This window comes from Acomys russatus, chromosome 15 (assembly GCF_903995435.1).
Source record: "Acomys russatus chromosome 15, mAcoRus1.1, whole genome shotgun sequence".
Lineage (NCBI taxonomy): Eukaryota > Metazoa > Chordata > Mammalia > Rodentia > Muridae > Acomys > Acomys russatus.
The window spans coordinates 62,902,473-62,930,359 of NC_067151.1; the positions used below are offsets into that span (position 1 = coordinate 62,902,473).

At 49.0% G+C, this 27,887-nt stretch overlaps 1 protein-coding gene across 14 annotated transcripts; it reads left to right on the forward strand.

Moving 5' to 3' along the window:
- The first annotated feature begins 260 nt into the window (after positions 1 to 260).
- Tpm3 (tropomyosin 3) lies at positions 261 to 26,185 on the forward strand. Of its 14 annotated transcripts, none has more exons than XM_051157582.1 (9): positions 261 to 484; positions 1,322 to 1,447; positions 12,394 to 12,527; positions 13,156 to 13,273; positions 13,407 to 13,477; positions 14,718 to 14,793; positions 15,376 to 15,438; positions 15,537 to 15,606; positions 24,895 to 25,296. In XM_051157582.1, exons 1-9 carry the CDS (start codon positions 368 to 370, stop codon positions 24,972 to 24,974), a joined length of 855 nt encoding a protein of 284 aa, XP_051013539.1. In that variant the 5' UTR covers positions 261 to 367; the 3' UTR covers positions 24,975 to 25,296. The 14 variants fall into 14 exon arrangements, with proteins under 14 accessions (XP_051013539.1, XP_051013534.1, XP_051013537.1 ...); XM_051157577.1 differs by lacking the exon at positions 24,895 to 25,296 and adding an exon at positions 16,499 to 16,581 and having other exon boundaries at positions 262 to 484; XM_051157580.1 differs by lacking the exons at positions 14,718 to 14,793; positions 24,895 to 25,296 and adding exons at positions 14,079 to 14,154; positions 16,499 to 16,581 and having other exon boundaries at positions 264 to 484.
- The last annotated feature ends 1,702 nt before the right edge of the window (positions 26,186 to 27,887 follow it).

Here is a 27,887-nt window from a genome sequence, read left to right on the forward strand (position 1 = left end):
CCCACAGAGCTGCCAAGAACAGAGTGGAAAGTTTCAAGGTCAGGAAGAGCCTCCCCACCCCACCCCACCCCCCACTTTCCATTGTCTAAAATCAGCCTCAGCTGTCCCTCAGTATTTTTTTTTTCTTGCTGGTGATGTCAGTCCATCAATGTGTCTGACCCCATGTTCCCCCAGGAGAACAATGAAGGGGGGTTGGAGGCAGCCGGAAAGGCCATGTTAGGAGTCAGAGGTGGAGCCCGGAGCACCAATAAAGGTTCCAACCTGGGGCACTTCGAGTGACTTGGGTGGTGGCAGCCCTTCCTTCCTGGCCCCAGGTCTCCAGATCTCCAGTGTCCCCACAGGTGAGGCCACCAATAGTCACACCCTCATGATGGAGGCCATCAAGAAAAAGATGCAGATGCTAAAGCTCGACAAGGAGAGTGTTCTGGACCGGGCTGAGCAGGCTGAAGCCGAGCAGAAGCAGGCGGAGGAAAGAAGCAAGCAGGTGGGCACCCGGCTTGGGCCTTTCTCCCTTCTTGCCAGTCACAAGACAGACATGGGCCAGGCAGTGGTGGCACACACCTTTAATTCCAGCACCTGGAAGGCCAACCTGGTCTACATATCCAAGTTCCAAAGCCGTCAGAGATACAGAGAAACCCTGTCTTGAAGGGGAGGAGCGGCAAGGGCCAGGGGGATTATGGGAAAGGCAAGGAGCAGGCAAAAAACATCCAGGGTAACAGTTCAGGCCATTCAAGCCTTTCTCACAGGGGTCACCCAAGACCATCAGAAAACATGGATATTTATGTCACGAATTATAACAGTTACAGTTATGAAGTAGCAATGAAAACAATTTTATGGTGGGGGTCCCCACCACATGAGGAACTGTATTAAAGGGTCTCAGCACTAGGAAAGTTGAGAACCACTGCCCTAGGGGATCCACTTTAGACTATCCATATGACCTTGAGGAAGCCAGTGGCCTCTTCTGCACCACACTGTGCCTGGTGGACCTGTAAGTAGACCATGTCTTTTTGGAAGAATGTCTCACTTCTAGAGCAAAAGGTAAGCACATGCTTCAGTTTACTTTCTCTCCTTTCAGCGGCATCACCGATGTCTTCTTTAGCTTCCAATAGTCTTGGATGGAAACTCCAGATGACTTGGTCATCTCAGGGCCAGGAATTATAGGGTCTGTGGTGAAGCCGTGGCCTAACCTGAAACATGGCTGGAGTTAGTGTGTGTCTCCATTAGGGGACAGGAAGGCGGAGGCCAGCCTCAGAGGTCTTTAGACTCCGAGTGCGCACGGTTGTGACTCTGCGTTCATGTGTTACTCTTCGGCCTCATACAGCTAGAGGATGAGTTAGCAACCATGCAGAAGAAGCTGAAAGGGACGGAGGACGAACTGGACAAGTATTCCGAAGCGTTAAAGGACGCCCAGGAGAAGCTGGAGCTGGCAGAGAAGAAGGCAGCTGATGTGAGTGTTGGGGAGACGGCTTGCCTGTGGGTTCACAGACCGTGGGTACGCATGCCGACATAATGCTTTCGCACACAACAGCACGCAGGTGTGCTCTTTTGTTGCAATATACTTTCTCACTCAAAGACACGTTGTAGCTGAGAGGACAGTTCAATGGTAGTACGCTGTGTCCTAACATGCATGGATCCCTGGGTTTCATGCCAAGCACTGGAGAGAGAGAGAGAGAGAGAGAGAGAGAGAGAGAGAGAGAGACAGACAGACGGACGGACGGACAGAGGGACAGACAGACAGAGCAGTCTCGTTTCTATGCTACTCAGCCTCCTTCCCAGTAATCTAATGACCTTTCCAGAACCTGGACATGAGAGAGGCCTCCACATCTAGACGCATGCTATCAGGTGTCCACTTCCTCCCCCATGCCACATTCTTAGCTTTTGTGTACAAGGCTTGGCATGTGCATGTGTGTATTAATAGGGAACCTCTCATCTCTCAATTACCCAACAAAGCCAGCTTAGATTTCACAATAGAAAAATGGAGGTCACGTTGACCCTGGCCCTCATTGGGTTTATTTGTCCTGGTCAAGGTGGGCATCTGCCCTTATGCCATAGAGCTATTAGAGGGAACCCTGATCATAGGAGAGCTGTGAGGTGTCAAGTGTGGGCTACAATAGAAACTGGAAACCAGGCAAAGGTAGCACCCCAGACCTTACTCTATGGGCCTGAATAAATTGCATAATTCTTTAGGGCTTTTCCCTCTTGAAATTGAAATTAATTACCTTTACCCACTTTCTAACTTACTTTAGCACCAGCTGCTTCCCTTCATCATCAACTTGATGTCTTCTGCAAAGACAAATAAGAGGCTATATAGGACATCTGTTTTTTAAGAAAAGTACCAGAGGATTATTTATTCATTATTTTTTTATTTGGGCTCCTGGAGATTAAATCCAGCCCCCTGCCCCCCTACATTTACCTAGCCCATAGGGACCTTAACAGTAACAAAGGAAATGGCAGTTACACAGGTATTTCTCAGCATCTGGGGGAGGAGAAAGTGGAAGCCAGCGTTGTTTCAAATCTCATTTGGTTTTGGAAAACAGCTTAATGGACAGAGCGGATCGCTTACAAATGCTTTCAGATCTTCACATTAGTCTTTGTCATGAGGCATCTGCTCTTCTCTTTGGTTCTCCACTTTCAAAGGCTCAGGCACGGTGAGTGTTCGCATGCACAGCACAGTGTGCCAGTGTATTCAGAAGGATAAAGGAACCCTCTAGGGGCAATTTGCCAATTTTAGTATGTTTTACACACAGAAGCACAACACACACACACACACAGCACAACACACACACTGTCTTCCCACTATATTTGTTTGAAAAAAGCTTTCTCATATTTATATAACTATTCCACAGAATTTTTGTTCATTTGTTTCTGTTTTTTGAGACAGGGTTTCTCTGTGTAGCCCTGGCTGTCCTGGAACTCAATCTGTAGACCAAGCTGTCCTCGAACTCACAGAGAGATCTGACTGTCCCTGCCTCCCGAGTGCTGGGATTACAGGCGTGTGCCACCACTCCCGGCCCACCTTGTTTTTTGAGGCAGGGTCTCTCACTGAACCCAGAGCTTGCTGACTAGCTAGGCTAGGTGGTCAGCAAGCCCTGGGATCTACCCTTCCTGCCCCCGCCCCCACGGCTGGGAGTGCAGATGCACAGAGCCACACCTGGCTTTTATGTGGGTGCTGGCGGACTGGATTCAGCTCTTCGCGTCATCATCTTCTCAGCCATAAAATGCTCCTAATCCAAGATGGAGAAACAAAAGGAAAGAGGACTCAGGGCGTGAGAGTCACGCTGTTCTTTTTTCAGGAACATGTGTTGGGAGGGATGAGGAAAGAGAAGACAGGGATGGTCAGAGCCACCTGTTGGTACATGGTGTTATTTGTCACCAGGAAAACAATAGCACTGGTTGGTCTCCTTGCTGCCAATCCATCATGCCTCTGAAAGCTCTTGGGGGTCAACCCATCTGCTTCCCTAGATCAAGAGGAGATTATCTGTACAAAGGACCAGCCTCAGGAATGCAATGCAGTGTTCTCTCAGCTTTAGTTTGCCTAGGAGGCAGTCTGCGGGAACAGGGAGGTACAACAGTGCCACCTGCTGGTCAGCACTCAGATGACAAAATTCTCAACAGCAACTCCTCTGATAAGACTTACTCAAAACAAGCTTGAGAAATACTTTAGGGCATCAAGAGGGTTTTACTGAGTGTAGAACTTGGTCTTCTGTCTCAGTTACTGGGGGAGGTGGGTGGTAATCAAAATGTACAGGGTAGGGTAGTGGATACTGAGAAAATTGTTTGTCCAAGTTGTTTCTTCTGAATAGTCTCATTGTTCTTTTTTCCCCCAAAAGAAAGGAGTGTCCTGAGAAGCAGAACCAGCTATGGGAAATGGTAATTATGTTGCCGAACCCAGAGACTCCACAGCGCTAAATCCCCAACCCTAAGTTAATATTCTTAGTTCAAAGTCCTCTCCATATCCTATTTCTCAGGGGAAGGGGAGAGTTTTATCAAAGGAGGAATTTATCATTATTACTTTTTTTTCATTGATTGATTTATTGTTTGTTTGTGACAGGGTTTCTCTGTGTATAGCCTTGGCTGTCCTAGGCTCACTTTGTAGACCAGGCTCAGAGAGATCCACCTGCCTCTGCCTCCCAAGTGCTGGGATTAAACGTGAGCCACCACCCCTGGCTCCTTATTACTTATTGAGACGGCAGGAGAATTACAGAGATATGAAGATAGGATGTGACAGTTCACGCGTGACATTTCAGCACTTAGGCAGCTGATAAAGAAGAGCCGGAGTTTAAAACCAACCAGGGCTATAAAGACGAGCTGGAGGCCAGCCAGGACTACCTGAGATACCATTTTAAAAACAAACAAACAAAAAACCAAACTCAACAAAAACAAAACAAACTAACTAAACAAAAGCTGGAGAAGCAAAGAGAAAATGAAATAAACATTTTTATAAAAGAGTCTGTAGAAGCAGTTCTTAGCTCATAAAATAGTTCCTTGGAGTACTTGAATGCCTTCAGTAAAACAGTTTAGAGGTTAAATCCTACAAGATTTTCCAGATACTTAGACCCTGCTGTTGCACCAAGGATGTAAGAGGGAGAGCATAAAGAATTCTTCCTGATAGAGGCATAAATATCTTGTCCACAAAAGGGGTTATACGCAAATTGAGTATTAAATTTTTAAGTTCTAAATCATTCCAAAGGTCACAGTGGCTGGCAGGTTAACGGATCGTGCATACAGACTTCCAAAAAGCTATAGGAGACAAGCCTGGTACTCTAAACAGAACCCTTCGGTTCATACCTAATCCTAACAAAACGCTGTCTTGCCCATGTCTTCCACCCCGGAGTCCCCTTATTGGCTACCAGGTGATAGGAGTGAGCCTATCTCAATAATTTTTGGTTTCGTTTGGGGACAGTGTTTTTATGTAGCTCAGAGTAGCCTTGAATTCACCATGGAGCCAAAGATGACCTTGGATTTCTGATCTTTCTGTCTCCACCCGCCAAGTACTGAGATTACAGATACGTGCCACCAGGCCAGTTTATGTGCTCCAGCCCAGAGCTCCGTGCGTGCTAGGCTAGTGCTCTACAAACTGAGCAATAATCCACAGGCCCTCTGAGTAGATTTCAAAGGAGCTCACTGGGACTCCTTACACGATGAAGTGTAGAATCTTTTAGGCTTTCCATAGAATCAGGTTTTGGAGTCTGTCATAGGCTGAGTAGAAGTGGAAACAAGGGAGATATTTTATATTGCGGAGCGGAGAGGGAGGCCACAACGGACACAGTGGTAGGAAGGCACTAAGCGTTAAGGACAGCACCATACTTGTAAATGGGGCAACCATTGTTGGGAGACAGCCTGATGGATGAGGCTAGACCACGAAGCGCCTCTCAGTTACTATGGTAGCCTGACCCAACCCCGCCCTCCTTTACTGGCCTGAGGAAAGACCACCCTGAGCGGTCGCCTGAGGCGACTGGAGGGCCCCACCCGTCACTTTCAGCCCGCTGCCCCTCGAGTGGACTGCATTCCCGCCTGCTTGGCAGGGGGAGGACGTGCGGTGGCCGTGGCGTCACATCCGGAAGGCGCTTGAGTTCCGGTATTTCAGGGCGGAGCAGGCGGAAGTAGGGTGAGAAGCGGCTACACAGCCGAGCGGAGGAGGTAGGAACCCGATTTCCAGAAGCAGCTGGGTGGGCACCATGGCCGGGATGACCACCATCGAGGCGGTGAAGCGCAAGATCCAGGTTCTGCAGCAGCAGGCGGACGATGCGGAGGAGAGGGCCGAGCGCCTCCAGCGGGAAGTGGAGGGAGAAAGGCGGGCCCGGGAGCAGGTACGCACGGAGGGCGAGGCGCAGCAGGGAAGGGATCGGCACCCCTCTGCTGTGGAGCTCTTCTGCACAGCGTCCTGGAGGCCCAGACTAGACATTGCAGCCCCGAGGTTGGGTGGGACTCGATCGATTAGGATGGCCCGGTAAGCGGGCGCCGAGGAAACTAGGTGCTCGCGCCAGCAGGCTGGACCCCGGGAAGAATCGAGCCCCGCGCGGCGCGGGCTGCCCTTTTCCCTTTTCTCATTCATTCGGTCCCTCGGAGCCGGGCGCGGCCGGGGGAGGGGCTCAGAGGCCTTTCCCTCCCCCCACTTCTCCGCGAAGGGTGGGGACCTTTTGCTCTCGCTTGAGGTTTCCGGCCAGAAGGGTAAAAGTAAGCGTGTGCTCCTCCGGCCCGGGAGGGGCCCGAGCCTAACCTGTGAAAAATGAGGCTGGGAGGTGGGAACCGCCGGAAAGCCCCCAACCTGGCCCGCTGGCAGCTTTTCCGCTCCCTCCTCCTGCTCAGGAAATGAGCCAGCAGTTGGCTGAGAGGAAGCGCGGTTCCCTCCCTCCCTGGCGGAGCTTAAGGCCACAGCACCACCTCCCATCCCTGAGCTTGGGGGACCTTTTTATAAGTATCTGGTAGCTCCCGCCCCTTAAGTCGCGGGGAAGTGGGAGCGGAGATGCTGCTCCTCCCGGTGTTAGCACAGGTCGGAGCCAGCACGTTTGCAAAGCCCTGCCCATCATGACCTGGAAGGCAGGAACGCCTGTCTGCCAGATTCAGGCCAGAGGAGTGAGCGGTGTAAATTTGTCTTAGGGAGACCGATTCTCCTAAGCAGGGCTGATAAGGGAGTGTATAGCAGAGAGTCAAATGCCACGCCAGTCTCAAGGTTCCTGCCTGGTTTGAACACTGTGGAGGATGGGAACAAATTAATGAGCGGCACTGATGATTGGGGGGGGGCGGGGGTAGGCTGCATTCTCAGTAATCCGGTACAGCGGTTTTGTTGAGCCTGAAAGTGTTGGTGGGGTGGATGGAGTCCTGCGAAAGACTTAGTGAAAAAAAACTCTTGTGGCCTGTTGGTGTTCTGTATTGCTCTTTGGTTTCTATTTTTCCTCTTTTTTTAATTTCAATTTTAATTTTTTTATTTTTTTGTTGTTATTCATTTGGGGAGTAACAAAATTATTTTTGAGGGGGCAAAAGGGTGAGTGTGGAAAAGAACACATCTCCCTTCCAAGTTAGTATTTAAACACCATTAAAATGCTTTATACCTGATGGAGGTGTCAGAGCTCATCTTCACGGTGCCCTTTCCCAGGCGTCCAGTAAGATAGTCCTTGAGACAGGGTGTCCCTTTGTATTCCCAGCAGTCATCCTGCCTAAGTGCTGGAATCCCAGGCTTGCTTGGCCACTCCTGGCACACCTGCAACTTTTCCTTATCAGTTCTTATGAGATTGTTCTAGAGATGAGGAAGTCTTGAGGGAGAACGGAGAGTATGGTGGAAGGAATTGGCCATGTGCCGCAGAGTCATAGGCTGGTGTCCAGGCAGTGAGGACCTGGAAGTGGTTCTGGCTAGGTAGGACAAGTCTGTCCCAGAATTTGGTCATTTTCCTTGTAGGAACATTCGGCTCCTTCGCCATGGAGTATTTTCACGTGTTCAGAGCTTACCAAATGTGGTTATTTCACGAAGTCTCCTGAGGAAGCTCTCAGAATGGGGAAGTAGGGCGGTAGTTAAATATTGATGAAATTACTGTCATGGTTGTGAGTTTTGACTTTGTGCACTCTGAACTTTGAGGCCCTGCTGAAGAGTCATAGAAGGAACTCTTGGCTTGGCTTGTCCTTGCCTAGGCCCACGGCGGGCTCCTGCCCACACTGCCTCATGGGATTAGGAGGCCATCAGATCTTTTTCTGCTCATTTTGTATGGGCATCCAAGCGGCCTCTGTTAAGCTGGGTACCACCAAAGCTGAGAGGCAAGTCCTGAGGTCAGACTTTCCTGTTCTTGGCCTGGACATGGAGTACAGCTCCCCGCAAAGTCTTACTTTCAGTTTTGAATTTCCTTTGTATTTATTAAGAGGGTCTTATTTATTTATTTTTAAGTGGCGCTGGCATCAGACCTAAGGCTTTAATGCTGAACAAGCTTTCTACCACTGAGCTACACCTTTGATCCTGTCCTGTCTAAACTTAAAACAGGCGGCAATATAAAGTTCAAATGTGTTTATTGCTGGGTAACATAAAAATGTCCCTATCCAGGCTAGCCTTGAACTGCTGGCCTCAAGTGACTCTTCGGTTTCAGCCTCTGGGGTTGTCTCCTTCGGGGTTCACTGCAGTGCCAGAGTCACTCTCCATCATAACGTTTCTTTCTTATGCTTGTTTTTGTGTGTGTGTGTGTGTGTGTGTGTGTGTGTGTGTGTGTGTGTGTGTTTTAAGACAGGGTTTCTCTGTGTAGTCCTGACTGTTCTGGAACTCTGTAGACCAGGCTGGCCTCAAAATCACAATGATCCACCTGCCTCTGCCTCCTGAGTGCTGGCATTAAAGGCGTGCGCCACCATGCCCAGCCCTTTGATTCCTATTATTTATTTATTTATTTATTTGTGTGTGTGTGTGTCTGACTCCCCTGGAGCTGGAACTGGAAGCAGTGGTGAGCTCACCGCACACCCCTGCCCCACTCCCACCATATAGGTGCCGGGAGCCAAAAGGCTCACCAGTGCTCTACCTCCTGAGCTATCCCTCTCGCTCCACTGTACCCATTAAGTGAGTGGTTCACCTTACCCTCTAAAAGTATTTTTCTCCAAGTTTTCCACAGTCTTTTTTTATTTTTCCTTTTGTTCTGGAAGTCCTACTGAGGGAGGGGGAGTGACCTTTGAGCAGAGGTTCTGGCCTTAAGCCCAAATTCTTGGTTTCTGAAGGGGTTTAGGATATTTGGCTGTGTGTGTGTGTGTCCCCTCGCTTTGCTAGTGGTTTGGATTGGTTTGGTGCTGCTTGCCTTCCCACCCTCTCCCACAGGAGAGGCGTTTGCCCTAAGTGCCTCCCTCAGCTTGCACTCCACCTTTGTTGACTCTGGGCCGGGCAGATAACTCCAGGTCCCAGCTTTCCTCCCCTCCCAAGAACAGAGTGTAGAGCTCCCTGGCATGTGTGAACACAGGGCGCTCAGCACGTCTGCTTCAGCACAGACCTGACTTTTCTAGGACTATCTTTACGGAGAATTACACCTGTGACTTTTATCTAAAAAGAGAAACCCCAGTGTGGCAGAGTGCCAGATTTAGACTTATCCCCTCTGTTCTTGACCCTACTCTGCCTTTGACTACCAACTCTTCATCTGCTTCTGACATCAAGGGCTGTGGTATGGTTTGGGCCTCTTTTCACATAAAAAAAATGGTCTTATTGAGTAGGAAGTGTGTGTGTGTGTGTACACAACTTTGTGGAGTTCATTCTCACTATCACGTGGGTTCAGGGGGTCAGAACCCAGCCCACCAGGCTTGCACAGATGGGTGCTGAGCCACATGGACAGCCCAGTGGAGCATTTAACTAAACTTCTGTCAGAGCCAAAGCTGCTGTCAGCCATCTTTTAATGTGACCAAAATGGCTGCTGCATTCCAGCACCGGGATTTGTCCTCCTGAACAATGGAGAAAGAACCCTATTGCTGTTGAACTGGGGGACCTCACACTATACCCTTCAAGCTTTAGGGAGCCAGTCAGGCTCTGCTGGGCATTCAGGTAAAACCCAGGATAGTGGGGAAAAAACAACATCAAATGTGCTGTTTCTCAGGATCGCCAGGCTAGCCTGACCAAGGACCTGAGTGCTGTGCGTGAGCCATCTTCCTTGTTCCTTTTAAGGGAGTACCAGATCTTGATTTTGCAGCCTTTTGTTTCCTGGTAGAGAACCGATCTGCCGGAGGGAGAAGCAGAACTTCCTGTCTTGAGCCTCTGGTCTGGGGAGCCTTTGCAGGGGCTCCTTAGTCTTTGGTTCTTATTTTAACACACGCTTTCTCTTACAAGAACACCAAGAGGTGGTTTCCCTTTCTTTTTCACCCTTGTGAAGAAATTGAATTGTACCTGTTGTTTTGTAGGAGAACGTGCTGGAGCCCGCTTGTTGCCATGGAAACTATACCCTGCCCCCATAGCCTGTTATCTTTTTCCAGTTTGGGTAACTTGGCGCCGGATGGGGACTTATATTTCATGTGCTTGCTGTAAATCCAGCTGCATATTTCTTTTTTCGAGACAGGGTTTCTCTGTGTAACCTTGGCCATCCTGGACTCACTTTGTAGACCAGGCTGGCCTCGAACTCACAGCGATCCACCTGTCTCTGCCTCCCGAGTGCTGGGATTAAAGGCGTGCGCCACCACGCCCGGCTCTATATTTCTTTTTCTTTAAAATTTTCCCCTTAGATTTATTCATTTCATCTGTATGAACATAGTATATGTAGGCATATCATGTGTGTGCCTGGTGCCCCTGGAGGTCAGGAGAGAGCTTTGGAGCCTCTGAAACTGGAGCTATGGGTGGTTGAGAACCACCTTGTGGGTGCTGGGAATTCTGCATTCTCTGTAAGAGCAACAAGTGCGAGTCTCATGTTTGCGCTTTAGGCATCTGAAGCCCCCGAAGCACCTGCGTCGGAGCCGTGCCCTGATAGCCTGGCTTGGCCTCGCCCGCTGGGCCTTGTTGGGTTTGTGAGGATCAATCTCAGTTGTCGTCCAGCACGTCTGTTTTCCTAGAAGAGACAGGACTAGAGATTGCTTGTCTCTGGTGTCTGAAGGGCACACGTACGGGTACAGATGGTTTCTTAGGAATGTCAGCTTACGTAGACCTCCAGCCTCCTCTCCTGCGGCTGCTCTCCTGCCTCCTTCCCCAATCCCTTGACTCCTGTGTTTGTACGTGGAGATTTTTGTTCCAATCCTGAGAGTTAGCAGGAGTCTTGTCTGGTTGTGTCCCTCCCCACAGGGCTAGTGGCCCAGATTCCTCAGCTGCTACCACCCTTGCCAGTTACGAGGAAACCAGGGTAATCGAATTCAGTCACAGTCTGGGCTGGAGAGGAGAGCTGGCCCCACCCAGGGAGAAGCATCTGAACACACTCACGTGCTGCAGAGAGCTTAAATTTGGGGTGGTTGGGTTGGGGAAACAGGGTCCCCCTTTGTAGTCAGTCCACGTTGTCCCTGAGTGCTAGGACTGTAGCCACGTACTGGCACAGACTATGCCCCTGCACAGGCCTACTTGCTTAGACTTGAGCTTGTGCTTTATTGTGTGTGACACTGGGGAGATGACTGTCATGCATTATACTGAAGTCCAGTGACACTTTGGAGGTGTGAGGACTAGAAAGGCAGTTGAGACAGCCAGAGGCATGGCAGTTGGTGGAGCTAGGTTTCTTGTTTGTTTTTATTCTTTGTTTAAGGGACTAAGCACACTGAAGGGGGGAGATACCTCAGTCATTTTTTTTCCCTCTCTCAGTGTGCACATGCAGCAGAGTGTGTGTGTATGTCAGGACAACTTGTGGGGGCCAGTTCTCTCTGTCTACCATGTGGGTCCCAGGGATGGGACTCAGGTCCTCAGGCTTGGCATCTGGTGCTTTTAGCTGTTAACCATCTTTCCAGCCCCAGATCTTGCTTTGTTGTTGTTGTTGTTTTTGTTTATTGTTTTTTCCCAGACATGGTTTCTCTGTGTAGCCTTGGCTGTCCTGGACTCGTTTTGTAAACCAGCCTGGCCTCGAACTCACAGCGCTCCCCCTGCCTCTGCCTCCTACCCGAGTGCTGGGATCTTGCATTCTTGCATTGACCTTGTCTGGGAAGCAGCTGTTCAGGAGGCATTAATTAGTTGGTCATCCTCCTGATGTTAGAGTAAGGTGATCAGAGGGTTAACAACTTAAACTGTTCTCTCTGTTACTACAGAGAAGAATATTATAAAGTCATAGAAATACTAAATGTTGGGCCCTCTGGTGTATGGCTCTAGTCCCAGCACTCAGGAGGTAAAAGCAGGGGGATCTGGAGTTGGAATTGAAAGCTAGAAGTAGCTGTCATTTATAGAGCATGAGGCAGAAGTCTGTCTTCTCTGGCTGTTTTTTGAGACAGGAGCTCACCATGTTGATCAGGCTGGCCTCAGATGACAGGCCCACCTGGCTCTGCTCCTGCATGCTGGGGTTGACAGTGTGTGACATCTCACCCGCTTTGTTGACTCTTACAGGCTCTGGACTTTAAATTGAGTCCAGATGAGAGAGGATAATACTGTCTGGACAAGCACAGGGCTGAGGGCACTGTGAGAGGGCCTGTCTAGCATGCATGAAGTCCTGGGTTCCATCCCTAGCACAGCATAAACTGGGCATTGCGTACATATCTGTAATCCCAGCACATGGGAGGTACCATGTGGCATGTTCAAAGCCAGAGCCAGCTTGGGCTGCGTGAGATTGGGTCACAAGAAGAAAACTTTTCATGTATGATAAATGGGAGTCCTTAGATGGGAGGGGAGGAGCTGACCTCTAACCCTGTATCTTAGAGCTTTTCGCATTTGAGCAAGACAGGCTCTCTCTTACTTGCTTGACTCCAGCGTCTTCACAGTCGTCAGGTCTAGCCTTCTGTCACAATTGGTTCTTTTCACCAAACCTCTCTGTTCGCGTCTCCCTTTGACCTAAGGCGGAAGCTGAGGTGGCCTCCTTGAACCGCAGGATCCAGCTGGTTGAAGAGGAGCTGGACCGCGCCCAGGAGCGCCTTGCCACTGCTCTGCAGAAGCTGGAGGAAGCGGAAAAGGCTGCTGATGAGAGTGAGAGGTACGGGGCGGGGTGGGGGTGGGGGGAACGACACGACGGGGAGTAAATTCCAAAAGAGTTGCTGGAAACAAAACAGTCCATAGCAACTCCAACCTAGATTCCCCTCTACACCTGTGGTTGTGTTGTTGTTGTTGTTTGAGGCATGGTCTCATGTAGCCCAGACTGGTTTTGAACTCTTGAGCCTCCTGCCACCACTTTCCAAGTGCTGGGATTACAGGCCTGTGCCACCGTGTCCTGTTCTAGACCTGTTTTTGGTTGTGCAGATTGAGCCCAGAATCTCCCTTATGTGCCAAGCGCATCCTCTACCTCCGAGTTCCACTCCCGCCTCAGGTCTACTTTTAAATGGTAGTGATTTCACATCACTCCTATCATTTTATACTGTGGGAATTGAACTGAGGCCTTGCACATCCCAGGCACCTGCTCTATTGTTAAGTCCTTTCCCGAGCCCAAGTTTGTTTGTTTCAAGAGAAAATGTCTTAAATTAAATGGTACAGGTGCTTGAATGCTATTGAAATTCTATTTGGGTGGCAAACAGGAATGGTCTGTAAAGGGTGTGACTGTGAGTTCTTGGACTGGAGTTGACACAGACCTCAGAACACCATTGCTGTGTTGATCCTGTTTCTGGCAGAGGCATGAAGGTGATTGAAAACCGGGCTCTAAAAGACGAAGAGAAGATGGAGCTCCAGGAAATCCAGCTGAAGGAAGCAAAGCACATCGCAGAGGAGGCAGACAGGAAATATGAGGAGGTGAGCCACCGCCGCGCAGACCGTCCCGGGGGCATGGTGCCCGTGCCTGAGCTGCACCCGCAGGCTCCGCGCAGACCGTCCCGGGGGCATGGTGCCCGTGCCTGAGCTGCACCGGTGTCTTGTCGTCTTCCAGGTGGCTCGTAAATTGGTGATTATTGAAGGAGACTTGGAACGCACAGAAGAACGAGCCGAGCTGGCAGAGTCGTGAGTATTTTGTCTCCAGATTTTGTCAGACCATCCTGCCTGCTTGGAAACTAATTGGAGTAAACTAGCATTCCTTGACCTTGTTAAACAGGCCCGGGAGGGTGGTCATCATCTATAGCCTCTAAGAATGGCTGCAGCCTTCCCCTTATCTCACTAGTAGCAGGTAACAAGGTTACAACAAATTGAGGGAACATGGAGACTAATGTGGCAAAGCCGCTAGCTGGAAGATCCTAGTGGGTCCTTCCATAGAGGACCTCTCCCTCTCTGGCCTCTACTGACTTCAGATCTGGGCTCTGTTTTTACCACTTTGCCACTGGGAACTTGAGAGCAAAGGCTTTAGAGAAATCACCTGCCGCCCACTGGTCCCGGCTTGGCCTTGTGTAACAAAGTCAGCATGGATATGTTCGTGCTCGCCTGGCGCCCTCCCCCTTCAGACATGACATATCATGACCATGGTGGTGTTTTCTTTCCATTTGTTTGTTTGTTTATTTATTTTTTCCCACCCCCCACCCCCCATTTTGCGGCTTGTTTTCTTGCTCTTCCCTTTTTAACCTTCTCCCCACAACCTGGCTTGTGCCATTCCCGTGACTGTCACTAACAGCCGTTGCCGAGAGATGGACGAGCAGATCAGACTCCTGGACCAGAACCTGAAGTGTCTGAGTGCTGCTGAGGAAAAGGTACTAACCAGTAAGCGCGCCGAGAGGCCCCGTGCCTGTGGTGTGCTCTGTTCTAGTTCGGTTTTGTTTTGCAGCTGCCTCCCCTCCACGGTTGCCTTTGTTGAGTGTGCCTCCTCATCTCTCCATGGAATGCTCCATTCCTTTCCACTTGGCGTCTCTCATCTCTTCTTTCCTAGTCCTTCACTGCCTTCCCCCAAAGGGTCTCTGCCTCCCTTGGGTGATTTGGGGGGGTTGTCTGGGTTGGGCATCCGTCCCCACCTCCACACCCCAAGCAGCAGTCGTAACTCGTTCCCAGTAGTCAGTGATTTCTCTCAAGTGTTCTTTCTTTATCAGAGCCAAACAAACTGAGCACAGGGGCTCCGGCGCCTGGCAGACATGTGCCACGGTAGCGGCGGGAGGGCGGATGCTTGCTCAGGTTACCTAGAAACTTCTTCCCTGACTGCAGTCCAGCTCTCTGTACACATAGGTTCAATTCACATCTGTGTGTCTCTCTCCTTTTTTTGTTTTTATTTTATCTCTTCTCCTTCCCCTTTCCTCTCCTTTGGTATTTAAAATATTCACAGTAAGTGTTCTGAGCTGGAGGAGGAACTGAAGAATGTCACCAACAACCTCAAGTCTCTTGAGGCTCAGGCGGAGAAGGTAGGGCTGGTTTGTGAAGATGACAGGCTTTGGGGCCTGGGCCCAGCCCTGCCCTTAATGACAGACACGCTTATTCCGTTCTGGTCATCAGAGTGTAGCTTTAAGGCCAACTTCTACCCCCCTCCATTGCTTAGGTTCAGGTAGCATCGGGGCCCTCAGTGCCTGGAGTCACGTGCTCCCCCAGCTGCCGCCGCTGCGCTCCAGTCAGTTGTGTGGATAGAGAGACTTAGAAGCAGTCAGAGGGGCACCAGAGGGCCAGCTCTCCAGACCTGTAACAGTCAGATCACACGGTGGCCACTTAGCATCATGAAGGGGATGCTTTAACTGTGGGCTCCTCTGGTTACGCTGGAGGCTTGGTTGGCTTGGTAGGAGTAGATCAAAAGTTAGGGCTGCTAACAGGCAAAAGAGGGCCCTGGCGGAGTTCACTTTGCAAGTTTGATGTTTGGGTCTTGTCAAAGACTGGGCCTTGTTTTTAGTCCAGAGCCAAGCCCAGATAATGTCTGTGGCCTATGTAAGAATAACATGGCTGTTGTCTGTGAGACAGTTTCTCCTCTGAAATTCATATTTTACTTCTCTTAACAGTACTCTCAAAAAGAAGACAAGTATGAAGAAGAAATAAAGATTCTTACTGATAAACTCAAGGAGGTGAGCCGAGGGGCTGACACACGGGAGGATGTAAAGCATTGATACTGTGATATTGGTAATTAGCCTTGCTGGTTCTGATTGGCCGTGTATTTCCTCAGGCAGAGACCCGTGCTGAGTTTGCTGAAAGATCGGTAGCCAAACTGGAAAAGACCATTGATGACTTGGAAGGTATGGAGTCGTGAGAGGAAGGCTTCGCCCGCTCATCTTGGGCCTTTTTTCCTCTCATCAGAATGGTAGTGACTTGGAATATGTGATGTGTCCTGTCCTGTGTTACAGCTAAGAAAGTAGGCCTAGAGTTGTTGGATTTTTAATTTTTCCCTTTAATAAGCCTACTGATTTCCAGAATCTGCCACCTTTCCTTTGAAATGATCTAATGGCTAATTTATCTCCAATTTAGTAATCTTAAATATCTTAAGTCTGTGAGGCGAAGTGGGGACCATGACTTTTTAGAAGATAGTGACATCACCTGTGGCCACCTTAGGTCTTTCTTTTTATCATTCAAGTTGGGTGACACCTCTCCAGGAAACAGTAGCCAAGTCTCACAGCTGAGCAGTGTCAGGGCTTCTTGCTCTTGCAGTGTGGCAGCTTTGGCTGTCCACCTTAACAAGGAAACAAGCCTTTGTCTGAGAACTCCCTTGATAGGCTCATGGTAACTGGATGCTCTTTGAAAGGGCTTGGGGGCGGTCTGTAGAGCCAAGGACCCATGCATAATGGTCCCATTGAGTAGGCAGCAAAGTGTCACCACGGATGTGTGCTTCCTCCCTTTCCTGTCTTTGTAAGTGTTATCGCTGGTTCAGAACTGGTGGGAGTGGTGGCCTTGGGTGCTGCAGCGACTGGCCTGTGTTCCGGTTCTCAGTTGTTGCTGCATTTGTCTTAAGAGACATCAGGAAGTACTGTTGGCCATTGGGAAAAGTTGCCAGGATAGTTGGCTTTTTTTTCTTCCCGGTCTTAGAGCCCCTATCAAATTTTTCCTACTTTCTATTGACTCCCTCTCTTCATCTGCTTCTGATACCTTTCACTTTATCCCCTCCGTCTCCCTGTGGTTCCTGCGCCCGTCCAGACGAGCTCTATGCCCAGAAACTGAAGTACAAGGCCATTAGCGACGAGCTGGACCACGCCCTCAATGACATGACCTCTATGTAACTATCAGGCAGCAGAGTGGGGTTGGGGCCCTGGCTCTGGGTGAGGGTGCAGGGTGGTGCACACTCTGCGCGTCCTGCACCCCATTGGAAAACATTGGTGCTGGTTATTTGTTTGGCAGAACCTGGGAAGGCGTTTAATCTTGGGTGTAGTCTGTGCTCTCTTATTGTCCCATCTGGTTCTCACAGGGTCTAATTATATAAGTCACGGTGACCTCAAACACCAAATTCCTGACTCACCCTGCACCACTAAGATTGCAGCCATGCCCATTGTGCCCAACTTTCCTTTGCTGCCCTGAATTGTCACTTTCGTTTCTCAAAGCTGAGTATGGTGGCACACAGCTGTAATCCCCGCAGTCTAGATGCTAAGACACAAGGACTGATGCAGGTTCAAAGCCAGCTAATGCTGCATGGCATGACAGGGTCTCAAAAGCAAAACACAACAGGCATGGGGGCACTCACCTTTAATCCTGGCAGACGGAACTCTTGAGTTCAAGGCCAGACACACACACACACACACACACACTCACACTCACACACTCACACACTCTCACCCACCCTGATTTGTGCCCTGATACTAAAACTGACAGGTCATACCCAGGATGCGAAGCAGCCAGTTTAAGACTTGGACCTGAGTCCCAAAGCAAGCCAAGCAGTAAACAGCACCAAAAGTTTTGGGGAATTTCATCTGTTTGCCGTGGGTCTGATCCCTAATGCTAATCTGCCTCCTCTTCCCGCTAACCCTGGGAGCGGCCAAGTGTAGCAGCCTGTAGTGTCTGGCTCTCTTTTTCCTGCTGCTCTTTTTTGCCCCTTTTCCTTCCTCCCAAGCTGCTGCCTCAGTTCAGCCAGCCCTTCTCACCCGGAGTATCCTTTTCCATACAGATAAACTGTCACCGTTTCTGCTCTGTTCTGGATCTACCCCCTTTCCTTGGGGAACCCAACACCCCACTCGCTCTGGATTCCATTTGGGTCAGCCTGGCTGGTTCCCAAAGCCTTAGTGCCGGGGGCCGACTTGGGGTGCAGTCACAAAGCAATTTACATATTTGCTCTGGCTCCCATTATTAAAACAAGCTGCCAGAAGCCTCATGCTCTCCTGCATTGTGTCATTGACAAGGCTGTTGCTGCACATGAGAAGGAGCCCTGCCGGTGTCCTGTGGGGACAGCTGCCTTAGGCTCCCCCTCTTCTGACTAATGTATAATCAAAGCTACTTCTGTGTGTGTGTTTTTCTTGACACTTAAACTTTTACTGGTCAGAGTCTTGTCAGAGAGGTGGCCTAGTAAAGGCCTAGTGTTAGTTCTCAAGTCCTTAAGGCCGGCTTAAGTCTTCACTTCCAGGATCTTAAACAGTCTGTCTACCTGTAGTGTTTCCGGTTCCTAAGGCCCTGGTCCATACAGTAAGGTGAGCAGGCCGCTGTTTGCTCACACTCTCACACTCTGCCCAAGGTTCAGGTAGGGCATCCTCAGAGCACACTGGGCCTGTGATCCATCCTTAAAGTTATCTACTCTGTCCCCCCAAGTCACAGTGTGACACAGTGGGCTGGGCTCTCAGTCGATGGCCGTTTAAACCCTTCTCACTTACTTGAGGTTGCTACCATTTGTTCAACTTTTTCCCCAATGGGATATAAAGAACGCTATCAATTATTGGAAAATTGAAAACAATCAGCCACAAGGTACACACAAGGGTAATGGCTTACTATTAAATTCCTACTAGTGAAATCCTTACTGGTATAGATTGTAGAATTGAATGTCAACACTTCAGAGACATTCCAGTTTATACACCCGGTACATATGGTATCGTGGCTAAATGTTGCATAATGTATTATTTTCTTAGCAGAGTGTATATTTGAAACTTGTCTTTTTAGTATCCAGGGCTGTGGATGTGGCACAGGGCTATTGGGAGATCACTGTAACACAAAGAAAGAAAGGAAAGATACAGCTAGGTAGAGGGGTTTTCCCTAGTCTAAGTTTCTACCAAGTCAGGCTCCTTTGCCTGTACGATTTCTTCCTGCCACAGGGCCCTTGCAGTTCAGTAGAGGTCGGTCTATTGGTCGGGTCCTGCTGTTTTCCAGCTGTCCTGTCCTGACAGACATAAGTGCAGCTGAGGAGCACCTGCACTTAGGTTGCTCTGGGTTGAAAAGACAAACCCAAAGTTAAAGCTGCTATGTAAGCTGTGGATAGTAAAGTGTGGGGAGCTGAGTTCCATTTGGGACAGTTTTCCACTAGCCCTGGCTATTCTAGAACTCGGTATGTACCCAATCTGGCCCTGAGTTCATGGCAGTCCTGCATCTGCCTCCCAGGACACACCCCACCACGGTGCTAGGTTTAGGATAAGGTTTGTTTGCTGTGTTTGTTTTGGTAATAGAGAATTCTGAACCCAGAGCCTTGAGTTTTCTAAGCAAGCGCTTAGCACTGAGCTACGTCACCAGCCTCAGGTTTGGCTTTAATGAACAGAATTCATTTTGGGGATAGTTGGTACTCAGCATTCCAGTTAAAGAAAAACAAGGTGAAAAAGCATCTAGGGGAAACCACGGTGGTGAAGGGTAGGTGTGGGGGGCGTGGTGGCTGCTGAGGTGAGCCTGGGAAGCTTTGCTCTTGTTCAGTGCTGGAGACGCCCCTGTAGTTAATGGACAAATGTGTGCTGCGAGAACAGCGTTGGATCTGGGCATTGTGGGCAAAGCCTGTGCCAGCATTCAGGAGTTCAGAGCCACACTAAACTACAGAATAAGACCCTGGGTCAAAAATAAACAAGGCTGGGCATAGTAGTGTATACCTTTACTCCCAGCAGAGGGATCTCTGCATTCAAGGCCAGTCCAGACTACACATGAGTTCTGGGCAAGCCAGTATAGTGAGATTCTTTCTCTTAAAACAACTTTTGTTGGGCTGTGGTGGTGGCACAGGCCTTTAATCTCAAGCACAAGCACTCGGGAGGCAGAGGCAGGTGGATCTCTGAGTTTGAGGCCAGTCCCAGGACAGCCAGAGCTACACAGAGAAACTAAAAAGCAAAACAAAAACCTTTTTTCCAATTAAAAAAACAGTGTGTGTGTGTGTGTGTGTGTGTGTGTGTGTGTGTGTGTGTGTGTGTTTTATATATGTGTATGTTGGAGTGAGAGTTCATTAGTGAAGTGTGCTAACCCCCTGTTGCAGGCATTTGCGTGTCCTTTTCTATGGTAGCTCTCACTGGCCTCCTACCTTTGCTCTCTCCAAATTCGCTCTTGCTCTCAAAATGTTTTATTTAACGTTCACAAGATAAACCCTGGCATGCCCACACCAGTAGCCATGACTATACTGGATGTTGGGAAGCACTTGGTTAGGTTTCGGGTTTACCTGTAGCCCAGGCTAACCTGAGGCTCAGCAGTCCTCTCACCTCAGCCCTCCAAGTGCCAGGTTGCAGGCGTGTACAGCTGTGCCTGGTAATAGGACCCTTTGCAACCAAAAAAAGGCTGGACGGTGGTGGCACACGCCTTTAATCCCAGCACTTGGGAGGCAGAGGCAGGTGGATCACTGTGAGTTTGAGGCCAGTCTGGTCTATAAAGTGAGTCCAGGACAGTCAAGGCTACACAGAGAAACCCTGTCTCAAAAAAAAAGGACCCTTTGCCAGCCCCTGACCCAAGAGGAGGCAAAGGTAGGTTCCTGGCTTAGAGATGGAGGAGAGACGCATGTGTCTGAGAAACTGGCTGCAGGGGGAAGGCTGGTAGGAGAGGTTTTGGAATCCAGAGAGACTGGAAGCAGTTTGAAGTTGCACATGTATTTGAGACCCATAAAGAGCATCTGCGGGTGCTGGTCATGGTGACGCACACCTTTAACCCAGCGCTCGGTGAGAGGCAGGCCATTCACCTTTGACCCAGCACTCGGCCAGAGGCAGGCCAGTCACCTTTGACCCAGCGCTCGGCCAGAGGCAGGGTAGTCTGCATAAACAAGGAAGAAAGCAAAACCACAACTGCAGGTGTGGAAAGATTAAATAAAGAGAAAACTTATACACTGAGAATCCATGACGAGAGAGAGACAGACAGACAGACAGAAGCTTAGTTGGGCAGGAAGCTAGATGCACTTCTTGGAAGTGTGGAAGGAAAGAGAATGATGCTGGGGCTGATTGGTTCTCAAGTCCAGCAGACAGACTGAGATGGAGGTACCTGCGATGGGCGCCCACTGCCCATCCATACTCACTGGATGGTGTTTTGAGCGTTAAGGTGGTGTGGGGAGATAACATAGTCAAGAGACAGGAGAGAGCAGTGGTGAAAGAAGAAAAGCAGTAAATATGCTTTAAAGTGGTTGTGCCCAGTAGAACTTGGGCACTGAGGTCCAGTATGATAGTCACTTGTTTCTGTGGCTGTTAAACATGTCTCGTGATACTAGAATTCCGTTTTATTTATTTTTAAATGAATAAAATTCATTTCCATTTAAGTAATCCCATGAGACTATTGCTCAGCACAGTTGTAGACATTTGGTATTGGACAGGAGTTAGAACACCAGGCTGAGAATGTAGTGAGCCCCTGTCTCAAAATACAGTTAAAAGCCGTCTGTGGAACCCGGGCGTGGTGGCGCATGCCTTTAATCCCAGCACTTGGGAGGCAGAGGCAGGCGGATCTCTATGAGTTCCAGACCAGCCTGGTCTACAAAGCGAGTCCAAGATAGTCAACGCTACACAGAGAAACCCTGTCTCGGGGGAAGAAAAAAAAAGCAGAGAGAATGAGCAACGAACAGTAGGAGACTGAGAAAGGTGTGTTTTTCTCCCTGGTACCTTCCGCTTTCCCCATTGGGAGGTCTCTTTCCACTGTTCTAGGGAACTGTGAAAACTATGTAGTGTTAGGGTGGTCTCTTTCTCTCACATTCTGTGCTTTCATGTCCTGTTTCTTACATGTGCTTATTGTGGGGCCAAGCGTCAGAGCAAAGCACTTGTGCCCCTTAACATGTTTCTCTCTAAAACCAACAAAGTGAGTTTCTTTTCCCTTGCCATTGTTGAGATGAGGAACAACTGTCACCTAGTGGTGGAGCTTCCTTTCATGAGTGCACTACAGTTCCTTGTTTTTATCTTTTGCGTGAGTGTGGGTGCTGCAAGCATGGCATGGCATCATGCATGTCCGCATATGGAGATGTGGCGTTCAGAGGAGGACTTGTAGGGATGACCCAACGCAGGTCGTCAGGCTGCGCAGCAGGCGTGCACTGAGCTGTCTTGCTGGCCCATCTCGGGGATTCTTTGATTGGGCAGGTCCAGAACAGAGCCAGTAAGTCTGTAAGCCAGTAAGCCTTGCCTTGTTTTGGTGTTACCAGGGACCTAAGAGCTTTGATGAACTACTGATATGTGATACTGACATTTTAGTCATTAGGAATAGTTAGAAGCACTGGGTGGTGGTGGTGCACACCTTTAATCCCAGCACTGGGGAGGCAGAGGCAGGTGGATCTCTATGAGTTTGAGGCCAGCCTGGTCTACAAAGTGAGTCCAGGACAGCCAAGCCTGTCTCAAAAAAAAAAAAAAGAAATAGTTAGACACTAAGTTCAGGCTGGGAAAACAATCACATTTCTACCTATGTAGATTTTAGGGAATTTTATCATTTCTCTGACTGGAACAGGCTGTTGAAAGGACCAAGATACTGGTACTGCCGTTCCTCCCCAAAACAGGTGTGGGGATCAAACCAAGTTGGATATGGAAGAGATGTATCCATAGCAACATATAGTCAGGGAGTGCCCACAATGTCACAAACATCTCCTAAGTCATACAGGCCAACACCAAGCCTGTCTAGAAGCTTATGGACTGTTCCCATTCTGTCGTGTAGGATAGGGTAATTCTTGGACACACAGAAAGATCCTGCATGTTAGCATATTGCTATAGAACCTTCTGGTCACTGTGACATTCAAAACCTATTCATAGCCAGTCATGGAGGCACACGTCTGTAGTTAAAGCACTTGGAAGACAAAGGCAGGAGGATTGTACAGGCTTACACCAGCTCGAGATCTTAGAAAAACAGACCCCCTGAAACATACCTGTACAAATTCCCATGGTCTTGGAGAGAGAGGAGGGACAGTGCCACTTACTAAGGATGTTAGCTAGGGGATTTGTTTCTATAATCAGTCCCAGCAAGAGAGCAAGGCCTAGCTCTAGAGTGAGACCTTGTCTCACATTGAAGCAGTCTCTCAAACACAGGAAATCAAAGTGTCTTTAATCCCAGCACTCGGAAGGCAGAGGCAGGTGGATCTCTGTGGGTTTGAGGCCAGCCTGGTCTACAAAGTGAGTCCAGGACAACCAAGGCTACACAGAGAAACCCTGTCTCAAAAGACCAAAAATAAGTAAATAAATAAAATCTAAAAACCATAGGAAGCAGCACACTTTTAATCCCAACACTGAGGAGGCAGAGAGGGTTAGGGTTAGGGAGATCTCTGAGTTTGAGGCCAGCCTTGTCTAAAGTGAGTTCCAGGACAGCCAGAGCTATATAGTTAGATCCTGCCTTAGAAAAATTAAAAAGAGAGCCAGGTGTGGTGGCGCATGCCTTTAATCCCAGCACTTGAGAGGCAGAGGCTGGTAGATCGCTGTGAGTTCGAGACCAGCCTGGTCTACAAAGTGAGTCCAGGACAGCCAAGGCTACACTGAGAGACCCTGTCTCAAAAAAGCAAAAAAAATTAAATAAATAAAAGTACTTTAGCTCTTCTGTCTCCAAAGTTCTGTTCTCTCTGGGTTTAAGATGCTAGGTGGAGTGGTACATTCCTAGAGTGCCAGGCATTTGGTGAGCCATTGCAGCAGAGCAAGATCCTATCACATGGAATGACTAAAATTTTCATAATTCATTTCTTAAGATGTGCTCTAAGGCTGGGCAGTGGTGGTACATACCTTTTTTTTTTTTTTTTTAAAGATTTATTTATTATGTGTACAGTGTTCTGCCTGCATATAACACCTGCAGGCCAGAAGAGGGCACCAGATTTCATTATAGATGTGCTCTAAGTAGAAAACCCAGATAAAGGCAGTGGATTGGAGCACTAGTTAAATGTACACTTAAGTAATATTTTTAAGTTATACTAAAACAACTTGGTAGCATGGGATATTTTTTTGGAGGCAGAGGTTAAAGACAGGGGTTTTTTGTGTAGCCGTGGCTGTCCTAGATTTGATTTGTAGACCAGGCTGGCCTTGAACTCACAGCGATATGCCTGCCTCTACCTCCTGAGTGCTGGGATTAAAGGCCTGTGCCACCACACCCGTCTGCATTAGGTTATTTTTATTTAATTATTTACTTTTGCTCTTTCGAGACATAGAGTTTCTCTGTGTAGCCTTGGCCATCCTGGACTCACTTTGTAGACCAGGCTGGCCTCGAACTCACAACAATCCAACTGCCTCTGCCTCCTGAGTGCTGGGATTAAAGGCGTGCACCACCATGCCTGGCTTAGATTATCTTTAAACCTACCTGCCATTGAGTAGCTGTAGCCTATGAAAACTAGTTTCTTTGATTTTTTTTCTTAAGATTGAAATATATAGCACTGGACATCACATTTATATTCAAAGCAAGGGAGAAAACTAAAGTTTTCTCATGAGCCCAGCTTTTCCAAGTATCACTGGCCTCAATTGCAATCTGTGACCTCCTTTTACAGGGAGGCAACCTAAATTATATTTTATTATTTTCTTGGGGTGTTTTGCCTGCCTGTATTATGTCTGTATACTACGTCCATTCCTAGTATCTGCAGAGGCCAGAACAGGACATTACAGGTGTTACGAGCTGCCATGTGATTGCTGGGAATTGAGCCTGGGTCCTCAAGGAGAGCAGCCAGTGCTCTAAACCTCTGAGCCATCTCTCTAACACCCCTTAATAGTCCTAATTTGGCTTGTATCCTTTAATTGCAGGGTATATTGCTGATCCGAGTAGGCTGAGTTTCTTATATAAAAGAGGAACATAAACATGGATTGGGGGGTGGCTTTTGGATGTCTGTGGCATGCAACACTAAGTCAGAAGCATTGAAAGTGAGGGACTGAGTGGGTGAGGTAGGTATGCGTGCTGTTCCCTTTGGCGTTTCAAAGCCCTCATGGCTGAATGCCTCTAAGCCCACTGTCTCTGCCATGTGACTGTCTCAGCCCAGGCGCGCACACAGTGAAGGAAGTGTTGGGTCACATTCAGAACGCTCCTACAGCTGATGTTGCTATTGTGTTCCTCTGTTGGTCTTTCCACCAACTGGCTGGCTCTTCCCGCCTTGGGCCCTCGTACTCTCCTGCCGTCTGGTGCATGCTACGTAGACCAGCTAGTTGAAAGACACGTTTGTCTCTGCCTTCTACTAACCTCCCCTTTTCTCTCTCTCCTCCTGTCTCTCCTTTCCTCTTCCCTCTTCTCTGTTGCTGCTGCAGAGCGCCTCTACAGCCAACTTGAGCGAAACCGCCTGCTTTCTAATGAGCTGAAGCTAACGCTGCATGATCTGTGTGACTGATGGGCAGGGCTCCCTGGGGCCCAGTGAACCCACACCACTGACCTGGACCCCAGCAAAAGGCTGATGGCCTTTAAAAAGTTACCGTTTTGCCCTAAGCAAGTTGCTTTTTAAGGAGGGCAGTTAGTATACTGTTGATTTCCTGGCAGCCCCCAAGGAGGTGCAGTGACTATTTCTGTTCTAGAAGAGACTGTGGGTGATGAAGAAGGGGCCCGGGAGATGTAGTGGGGAGCCCTCTCACCTGGGCACCGACTGTAGGGTTTGCTCTCCTGCATGGATATTTTCTAACAATAAAAAGACTGACTGACAAGATGTTGTAACTGCTTCCTCTTCAGGCCCAGGGATGGGCTCTTATGACTGCGTGGAACAGGCATGGGAAAGAAGGGGTGCTATGAAAACGGGTCTGGTTTGCCACCACTCACTCCTGACATGCGCGTCCTCCTCCCTCCCCCAAGCTCCATGGTTTACTAGCTAAGCAGATTCAGTGCTTGGTGATCTACTGCTGGCTTCCTACCTGAGAGTTTCCTTCTTGTTGCTTTTGTGTTTAGTTGTAAGTGACTGTCCGAGTTGGCTCTGTAATAACTGCTAAAATCTCAATGGGGCTTTGCATACAAGAATGTGTCTGTGGGGAATCGGCCTTTGCTCTTTACTTGAGATTTTGAGTTTGTCCTTGTCTGCCATGGTCACACTCCATCAAGTGTTGGCCTGTGGGCAGAGTCAAAAAGTGGGTGCCTGGTGCTTTCATCCTTTTGAGACTGAAAGCGGAATGGCTCTTGGTTGCCTTTGGGAGGGAAAGGAAATGGCTGATTGGCCCCAGTTCCCTCCCCCAGGCAGTAGAGACACTCCATGGCTTGATTAGGCAAGGCAGAGAGCCCACAGAAACCAGGTTGCAGGAGCTGCCTTGCAGCCTCCTCACTGCCGGAGCAAGGCTTGGGTTGGGATTGCTTGAAACTCCCTGTAACTCCTCTTCTTTATCCCCACTAGATAAGCTGAAGTGCACCAAAGAGGAACACCTCTGTACACAAAGGATGCTGGACCAGACTCTGCTGGACCTGAATGAGATGTAGAGTGCCCCCCGCCCCCGCCCTGTGGCCGCTCCTCCCTCTGACCTCTGACCCTGACTCCGCCTGAGGCCAGCCTGCCTGAAGCTGACCTTGAAACTGAGGGCTGATCTTTTTAACTGAAGGCTGCTTTCCCCTCCTGCAACCCCCCCACCCCTCATGTCTTTTTCACAAAACCGTGTCAGTCTCCTCCTAGAGTTCCACCTGGCGGGGCTGAACACCTTTGGGAACAATATTTAAGGGAAATGTGACCACAGTGCAGAGTGTCCTCAGTGCAGCTGTGATGTGCACATTGTAAGTGCTTTCTGTCTTAGGGACCATTTGTAACATTCCAAGCACTTCTGAGGCTTGGAACAGCAACCCAGTTCCTTTTCACTGTTGGAAGGTGACACTTCGGCCTAATGAATACTGTCACGCCATAGAGGAGGAACACAGGAACGGGCCGGCCTAGCTGAGAGCCAGGCAGGCCCTGCTGTTGGAGACCTCAGTGCTCCGCACCAAGGCTTAGCCAAACATCAGGAGATTCTGGGAAGTTAGCTAAAAACAAAAAACTGTTCCGGGCTGTGAAGGTTTTCAGCTTTGATATCTTTGAATGATTTTACACTTACTTTTATTTTTTACTTTTTCCATCACATGTGACCAAATAAGACGGTGAGCCCTCTGAGACACCCCCCCTCCTGGGGCGTGTTAGCCAAGCATGCTACTTCATTCAGCCCCAGCCCTGAGCCTAACCCTGTCTCATCTCTACCCCTTTCCCGACTGCTCACAAAACGGATCATGTTGCCCCTACTGTTGAGGTGACCACGTAGTGTCCACCTGCCCCGAGGGAGACTGAGAAGGGAGGTCGTGTTCGCGCGTGCCACTGATGTAGCCACATGGAATCATCTCAGCGCCCTTCCTGAAGCCACTGTCTCTAAAGTGCCATCTCCTTGTGCTTAGTGTCAGTCAGTGCTGGAGAAATCTTGAATAGCTTATGTAAAAAAAAAAAAAAAACTTTTTAAAATTTTATATTATTTTGAAATTTTGCTTTTGGGGGCGGGGGTTGAGTAACCTAGGCCGACCCATTGGCTGTGAGAATTCTTTGCAGTCTGTGGGCTGGTGTGTGCTGATCTTTCGTGTCCCCACCCAATTGCCACGTTCAGGTGGTTTCTTCGAGGCCTGTTAGGTGGACACCCTGCAGCTTCCTGGCTTGTTTGTACTCTCCCCTGACAGGAGAAAGAACCCCACAGTGCAACTGTTTTGATACTGAATATTGACATTGCAACATTTTGGAATAAAGAACCAGTCCCTCCACCTTTAGCCCTGCGTGACTTTCTTAGCCCAAATGTACTTTCTCCACAGGGGCTATAGAACCGGGGTAGAGAGTCCGGTCTTTGTGGTTGACAGCAACAGAATTTATCACAGAGTGCACAAATTGGAAGCAGACAAAAAATAAACATGAGTTCAGAAACCTGGCTGTGGAGTTTGGGAGGTGGCACCCTTGGTAAAGCTCTCAAAAGCTAAGGACAGGCCTGGAGAGATGGCTCCGCGGTTAGGAGCACTGGCGCTCTCTCAGAGGATCAGAGTTCAGTTCCCAGCAACCACACGGCGGCTCACAGCCACCAACATTGTGATCTCATGCACATATGCACATAGAATACTCATGCATATTTTGGAAAAAATCATTTTTAAAAAGAAGCTAAGGACAGTACATCATCTTGTCCCAGCCCACTATCCTGCTAGAGACAGGAGCCAATTAGCCACATCAATGAACTTCTAGTTCAGTTTAGACTCTGGCTCAAATGGTTGGGCATTAAGGTCACCTTAAATCCCAGCACTCAGGAAGCAGAAGTAAGCTGATCTCTTGAGTTTCAGG